An 8,567-nucleotide genomic window follows, 5' to 3' on the forward strand; every position below is an offset into this window, starting at 1 on the left:
ATTGTCCTAGTGGTCCGTTCCCAGCTGCAATGAACTCACCTCGATGATCTCTAAGGACGAAACCGAAACCCGCCCGACCTGTTTCTGTAAACAGCGCTGCGTCAACATTCAATTTTACACTTCCTGCATCTGCGCAGGTCCAAGTTGTACGTACTGTAACTGTTTCTCTTGTGTCCGACGCTTTTTGGGCTAGTTGCCATTTATCTAAAAACGTCTTGGCACCGCAAAAGGTTATTGCTGGGGGCTGTCGTTTATCTTCCCAGAGAACTGTGTTACGATCATTCCATATAGCCCAACACAAGGTGGGTGCTAGTTCTAAGGATTTATTATCGAAATTGTTTCTAATAAATCTCCAGAAATCAGTAACATTGCTTACCATCCTACTTAGATCACCAATATTGGATAATAACCATACCTGACGGGCTTCTGGACATGAAACCAGTGCGTGGAAGACGGTTTCTTCTTCAAAGTTGCATCGCGGGCATATAATAGTTGTATCAACCCGTTTTTTCGCCAGATCAGATCGTGTAGGTAAGCAACGAGTTGTTGCCCTCCACACCAAATGTCGAACCTTTGGCGGCACATGAATCTTCCAGATTTTACACCAGAATTCACTAAGATCTGCCCCCTTTGTATCATTCGGATTGATTTGGATATGACGGTATCCACTTCTGACAGAGTAGACACCATTTCTTTCCAACTTCCACGTCCATCTGTCCCGTGTTTCTCTTCGGCTCAACTGTACTTTTGTAATTAGCATTCTGTCCCTGACGGAAAATAAATGTTGTAGCTTCGTCTGATCCCAATCTCCTTGCGGGTTTGTTCGGATTGATGCAACCGTTTCTTCTTCGCAGTCAGGGGGAGCTATGCTGTCAACATAGGGGTTGATATCATCAGGAAGCCAGGGGTCAGACCAGATATTTACTTCAGTACAGGACCCGACAAGGATACGACTTTGTGATTTTAGTAAAGGAAGGCCAGCCATGATGCTCCTCCATATATAGCTTGGATTCGTTTTAATTTCAGCATCAAGGATGGTTGTCTGGGGGAAGTATCGTGCTTTGAAGATTTTTGCAACAAGAGAGGTTGGGCAAACCAGCATTCTCCATGCTTGTTTTGCCAAAAAAGCTATATTAAAACAGTGAAAGTTCTTGAAACCCATACCTCCTTGGTGTTTCGGTTTGCATAGTCTTTCCCAATATCTCCAGTGTATCTTTCTTCCTTGTCCGTCTTCCGAACCCCACCAGAATGAGTTTATCAGCTTTTCAAGATCTTCGCACAATGTAATAGGGATCAGGAACAAACTCATGACATAGGATGGGAGTGATTGTAGAACTGATTTGATTAATGCTTCCTTCCCTGCTTTTGATAGGAATTTAGTCTTCCAGCTGTTTATTCTTTTCCTGATCATTGATTCTATATACTCGAAGACTTCCTTTTTATTCCTTCCAATTAGTGATGGAAGACCTAAGTATTTGCCCGGACTTGTTACTACTTCCACCTCAAGGTTGGTTCTGATGCTCATCTTTATAGCTGCTGGCACATTCTTGTTGAAGTGGAGGGTGGATTTATTGAGATTAATTTTCTGCCCAGAAGCTTCTTCATATTGTTTTAGACATTGTCGTATAGCATCGCTTTCTTCAATTGTTGCCCTGAAAAACAGATAACTATCGTCAGCAAAAAATAGGTGGGTTATTGCTGGAGCCTGAGGTGCTATCGTACATCCATGAATTCTTCCTCTTGATTCTAGCGCTGTCAAAGCAGCGGACAACCCCTCTACACAGATCAGAAATAGGTATGGAGAGATTGGGTCTCCCTGTCTTAGCCCTCTCTGTGGAGTAATAGGACCAAGTACATGTGGTCCGTTGATGATCCTGTATTTTACTTTGGTGACACATTGCATTATTAGATGAACCCATGTTGGAGAGAATCCCAGTTTGAGCATCATTTTTTCAAGAAAATTCCATTCCACCCTATCGTATGCTTTGGCCATGTCTAATTTCAGCGCATCATACCCCACTTTCCCTTGTGTTTTCCTACTGAGGTAGTGATTTACTTCAAAGGCTACCATTACATCATCCGTGATCAATCTTCCTGGTATGAAGGCGCTCTGCTGCTCTGAGATGATGCTAGGAAGAACTGTCTTAAGCCTGTTTGCCAATACTTTTGATATTATCTTATAAATTAATTAGCACTTGATATATTAACAACAACAGTCCATCACAATTTTACCAAACAATAATAATTAATCAGTTAAAGCTAGGATTGAGTATCAGTTTGATTACAAGCCAAACCGAACTGTCGGTTAACCGAACCGTACCAAATAACTAAAATAACCGAATTTGACCAAACAGATAATTTTATGCTCGGTTCGGTTATCAACCAAATAACCGAAATTTTCATATTTTTAATTTAAATAATTATCAAATTTGAGCTTCATTTGGAATTTACAATTTCAAAACCAATTAACCAAATACCTCACATATTACAAATTAATTCCATAATATTTAAAACTAAAATTTTGAGTTTTTTTTTTTTTTTTTTTTTTTTTTGTACAAATTGAAGTATGAAGAATATATAATATAAATAAAATTATACTTTTTGATGAAGCATATGAAGATCCCTCTTTCCAACACCATCGACATAGGTCCTTGACACCGGACATTCATCGGACCCATAAATACCATCTCCTCCAGAAACGTATGTCTGGAGGCCCAACGCACACGGTCCAGTCTCAGTCCCAGGGGAAACCTATAAATATCTCCCCACCATAACCTCACAAGGGTAACTTTTTCTCTTTCTAAGTACTTGGGCTTTCTCTCTCTATACTACCTTTACTAACTTAATCGTCGAAGTGTATTCAACGGACCGCTCCCAGTACATGCCGATCCTCTTTACGCAGCAAGTCCAAATCCTCAATACTTTTTTATTTAAACATAAATTTGGTTAAATTTTTGGTTAAATCGGTTTGTTTCATAATAACTGAACCGATAGCTGAATACCAAACAAGGAAAAATTGACAACCGAACCGATTCAAATTATTAAAATAACCAAATTAAATAAGAATTTTGATTCAGTTATCAATTTGATCATCGGTTTTTGAACTTTTTGGTTACCCCTAGCAACAACAACAGTTGAATCAAACATGTACTTAATATATATGATTATAATCAATCGAGAGTTTAATTTATCAAATTAAAAGATTAGTTAATTACAAGTAGACACCTTATAGTTACAAGGAGTTACTAATGGATACCTGTGGTATTTTTCTTTGCAAATGCAAATTTTGAATTTCTTTTACTTTGCCAAATTTGGTCAATAAGGACCTCAAAATGAAAATTTTCAAGAATAAAGTTGTTTAATATCATATTTACTATGACCATATTTTTAATTTTTCAAAATCATAATTTTTTGAGTTTTCTCTCTCTAAACATCAACTTTCTATCTTATAAAAAAACATCACCTAAATGACATCAAACCTACAAAATTAAAGAATTAAAGTTGTTTAAAATATCATTCGAGATCGTTATCGCTCAAATTCTGACAAAGTACCAATCTGTAAATCGAGGAAACACGTGTCATCCATATGTATCCATCAAAAGCTTAAAGATATTTATTTTTCCCTCCTTGATTATGTATCAAGAACATAAGTTTCTATTCATGACATCCTGAATGAATTGACTGCTGTAATTTTAGTTTATCTTATCAATTAATCTTTGGTGTAACATTTACACATGTTTATTCCTTAGATTTGAAGAAATATATTTTTTTCTTCTTAGGAGTTGAAACTGTCATTTTCTTGTTCCACTTCAAACTAACTGTGAAAATTACTCTATTTAATTATTATGCAAGTAAGGAGGTAAGTCCTTTTAATGCGCATTATCTTCTCTTAATCCCATTTTTCTGCAACTAATCCAATATTAATCCTTAAGAAGAAAAATCATTTGCTTCAAGAACTATCTCTAACCATCATCACCAATTCTTAGTTTGTCAGTAGCGGCGGAGCCAGAACAAAATACTCGGAAAGTGATTGGACGAAAATGTGTTAAAATTACAATTTTTGGCCGGACTAAGCATCAGGGACAGTGATTTTTGTCACAAATTTCATCCTCGTATCGAATCTACTTAGATTTGAATAGATTGTAATTACCGATAAAAAAATACGTCTTTAGTTCGGTCGGTTTGTATAATTCTTTCTTTATTTTCTCTTAAATTAGAGTGTCAATAAATCCTCCGTGACCTTTCTAAACGTGTTCTGTTTGTCTACTCATAAAATTACTATGTAGCACGAAAACATAAAGAGACATCCGTTTTTATTTATTTATTTTTTTTTTGGTAGGATAAAGTTTAGGTAAAGGTAGGTCTACCCACTTCCAAGGTCAGGACAAACCACAGACCTCGAAAATACATGTCGAAAATATAAAATAAGATATGTAATAATAAAAATATAATATCATATTTGTAAATATCGAAATAATAAAAATCTATGTGAAATTTTTTTAGTTTTATAGAAAAAGGAAAATACAATTGCGATAACAAAATTTAAGATTTTATAAGTTACATAATTCGAAAAAGCAAGATCTGTATTCAATATGAAAGGGTTCATATATATATAGAATCACCGTCAATATCTCGATATAAACAAGTCCAGTATTGACCCTTTGTTGAACTAGCTAATTAAGGAACTTTGTGATGTACTAGCAAGTGCATCAAAATTGCGGTTATTTATTCTCATAAGAGGTCATAATTATCGCGAGAAAATATACTAATCACAAAGAATACATTTATGCTATGTTACTATTACTTGTACTTGCTCTTATGTTCTACCCAAACCCCGCTGTCAGGGGCCATAAAAAAGAATAGAAGGTCGGGCATTGTACTAAATGGAATTTAAAAGATAATAAAGGACTATAAAATAAAATTAGGACCGTAACGAAGAATGTTAAGAATTGGACCAGTTGTTGATTACAATAAGCTTGATATATACCGTAAGAAACTAGACATGTAACCACAAGAGCAATAGATAGATTTATACGATTCAACTATTTTTACATATATTTACGGATGAGAAAGAACACATAATTCATTAGTATTCGGCAAGCTCGTACCAGTGACAGAGCCAGAATTTGAGATTAGGAGGGCTAATTTTAGTCCTGCAGTGGGGCCGCGAGAGAAGGCGGACTTCAACACCGGCAGTGCGGTGAATAGAGAAAGGAGGAGGATTTAAAATAAAGAAAAAAGAAAGAAAATGTTCAGATTTAAAAGAGACGAAGGAGGTCGAAGAGAAGAGGGAGGGCTAATTCTAACGGAGGCAAGGTTGTAAAAAACGCCAGGTGCTAGTCGGACGGACAAGACTCTCGAGGATTAATCGATATGTATTTTTGTATTTTTTATTTGTTAATCAACAAATTGTTATATAAATTCAATTTAAATATGTATTATACTATCTAAAAATTAATAATATAAAATTATTTAATATAGAAAAACACGTATATTTATAACATCTATCTTTAAAAATTAGCAAATAACAACATTTTAACAATAATATCATTGAAACAACTCAAAAGAGAATAATAATAAACAAAAAAAATCATAATAAAAAATGTTTTTGTTCGTTGTCACTTAGACGGTGTTGAGGTGGCCTAGGCGGAGCCCAGACGACTAAAAATCGCCTAGAGGCTACAAAAACACCTAGAGAGACTAATCGGAGAAAATTGGAACGGATTCTCGATTTCAAGCGCCTAGGCGATCCACTCGGTCTTGATTTTGAATAGTGAACGGAGAAGGTGGGAGTATTGGACTGCCTCTGCCACTGGTTGATATAACGGTAATAAAATCTTATCTTTTATTCAAGTTTCTAATTCATAAATCTCAGCTGTTAGCTGATAGCCGATTACATTAGCTATTAGTTGATTACCTTTTTTGGTTAGCTGATTTGACTAGCTGATTGCGTAAACTTCTTTAGTAAAACTTGGCTGATTGTTAATAGCTATTTGTGTAAAACGACAAATAAAGACATGGTACAGTCTTTATTTGAGATTAGATGATAATAAATAAAGGTAAAAATGTCCTTAAAAAAAGATTGAGTAATAAGCTAATTGAAAAAGCTCTTAACATAACTTTTTTCAAAATTAGTTTTTTAGGCCCAATAAACTCTTTCAAACATCTCTCCACCAAACACCACTATTAGAAGTTTGATTAGCCAAACCTCTAAAAGTGCTCAAACCTCTAATTTTACTCCCAAAAGCTTTTTACAAACGGGCCGATACCCGATTACGCCCAAAAGCTCGGAAGTACGAATAGCACAAATTTCAAGAAAACTAATCAAATCAAAGTTTATTTTCCTTGATATGGTAATTGGAAAACATCAAAAAGACAACAGAAACTGCTAGGAATGAGACAATATTTGGTTCTTTCAAAATAATGTTTTTTTTTTTTTTTAAGGTTAATTACTTGTAACGGTTAACTGTCACTGTAATGAGTCGTTGAAAATCCTCTTTCAAATCAAAAATCACTGCTTTTTTTTTTTCTCCATTGAACATTACCAAAAATGATTAAAAACGAAGAATTTTTAGCATTTCATTTCACATCTATGGTTAAGAAAAAAATCTCCTTACTTAAGCAAACATAACTCATCATCTTACAACCTTAAACCCCATCCAACAATGGCTTCATTTTCGCCTAATCCGGTTTTTCGCCTAATTCGGGTTTTAATCCTCTTGTTGTTTCATCTATCTTACAACATAGCAGCAGACTCCGCCTCCGCGCATCATCGCCACCGTTCTCATTCTCTTTCGTTGGCTTCAAACGCGAGGCTCCATCGAGCTTACATCGCCCTACAAGCGTGGAAACGAGTAATCTACTCCGATCCACGTAACTTCACGAGCAATTGGATCGGTCTCAATGTATGTGAGTACCATGGGATTTATTGTACAAGTGCTCCTCATGATCCGAAGGTTAAAGTTGTTGCGGGAATAGACCTTAATTTCGGGGACATTGCGGGCTTTATCCCCGAAGAATTCGGTCTTTTAACTGATCTTGCACTAGTTCATTTGAATAGCAACCGATTTTGTGGCATTCTTCCGCCTACTATAGCGAACCTTACCGTTCTCTATGAGCTTGATATAAGCAACAATAGGTTCGTCGGGCGTTTTCCTTCTGTCGTGCTATCCCTCCCGAAGCTCAAATTCCTCGACCTTCGTTACAACGAGTTCGAAGGACCGACACCTCCACGACTTTTCGAGAAGCAACTTGACGCGATATTTATCAATAACAACCGGTTTACTAGTGTGCTTCCGGCTTTTAAAGGTAGAAGTTCAGCTTCCGTGCTGGTTATAGCTAATAATAAGTTCGGGGGCGCCCTGCCCCCGAGCATATCAAACTTCGCGGATAGTTTGGAGGAGTTGGTACTAATTAACAGCAGTTTGACGGGGTGTTTGCCCCCGGAAGTCGGGTACCTCTACAAGCTACGGCTATTGGATGTTAGCAATAACAACATTGTTGGTCCTATCCCGTATAGCCTCGCGGGATTAGCTCATTTGGAGACGCTAAATTTAGCCGATAACATGATGACGGGAAACGTTCATGGTGGCATTTGTGTACTTCCAAGCCTGTCTAACTTCACCTTATCTTATAATTTTTTCTGCGAGGAAGACGGTATATGCGCGAACCTGACATCGAAAGGCATTGTCTTCGATGATCGAGAAAACTGTTTGCCAGATAAGCCACATCAGAGGAGCAAGAAAGAGTGTAAACCGGTGATTGAACATCCCGTGGACTGGTACGAGGAATGCTATGTTCACGGTGGAGGTCATGCCCCGGTGCCTGCAGTGACTCCTATGTTTCCGCCTTCTATGGCTCCGAGCACTGCCCTGTTGCCGCCTTCTATGGCTCCGAGCACTCCTGTATTTCCGCCTTCTATGGCTCCGAGCACTGCGTGAATTGTAAGACTAGAAAAAATCAGAATAAGTTTCAATCTTGAATTCTCTGAGTGTGGTTGTGATCTTGTATATAAGTTTCTTATGCATTTACAACATGAACACATGTAAAAAAAAAACTTATAGGAATTGGCTTTGATTATAGTTTGGTTCCGGAAATTGTGCGGTTTCAACGATCATGAAGATGAAAAACTTTTAAGTCTCAGTTTGGTTCTTTTTGTAACTCTCATTTGTATTTTACTTCAAACATTAATAAACAAGTGTTTCGTTAGGATTAATAAACAAGTGTCGACAGCAATTTTAAAAACAAATCCGTTAATATCTACTAATTACAAACAACAGCAAACATGTAAACCAAGCACGCCCTAAATATATAGACAAAAAATGATAGATAATAGAAATGTATCTACAAAACTTCATCGAATCTAATTCAATGTCTAAGAAAGGGAAAATTATATCCAACACCGGGTATTGGTTACTCCCTGCTCAAATTGCACCATGTGGCACAAAATCTCAAATTGCATCACATGGCGCATTCTGAGTGGAAGAGTAACCAACACCCGTTTTGGATATAAAACCTCCTAAGAAAGGGTAATAATTTAGTATCTCAGAAACTGAATCTCTAGCAAA

The 8,567-nt window shown here is 36.6% G+C and overlaps 1 protein-coding gene across 1 annotated transcript; it reads left to right on the forward strand.

The window, feature by feature from the left end:
- The first annotated feature begins 6,665 nt into the window (after nucleotides 1-6,665).
- LOC136228571 (leucine-rich repeat extensin-like protein 4) lies at nucleotides 6,666-7,949 on the forward strand. The gene has a single exon (XM_066016997.1). The coding sequence runs from the start codon at nucleotides 6,666-6,668 to the stop codon at nucleotides 7,938-7,940; it is 1,275 nt and encodes a 424-aa protein (XP_065873069.1). The 3' UTR covers nucleotides 7,941-7,949.
- The last annotated feature ends 618 nt before the right edge of the window (nucleotides 7,950-8,567 follow it).

Source organism: Euphorbia lathyris, chromosome 5 (assembly GCF_963576675.1).
Source record: "Euphorbia lathyris chromosome 5, ddEupLath1.1, whole genome shotgun sequence".
NCBI lineage: Eukaryota > Viridiplantae > Streptophyta > Magnoliopsida > Malpighiales > Euphorbiaceae > Euphorbia > Euphorbia lathyris.

What these genes read in the sequence shown, in the direction of transcription:
- LOC136228571 (XM_066016997.1), top strand. Translation starts at nt 6,666, where the DNA reads ATGGCTTCATTTTCGCCTAATCCGGTTTTTCGCCTAATTCGGGTTTTA.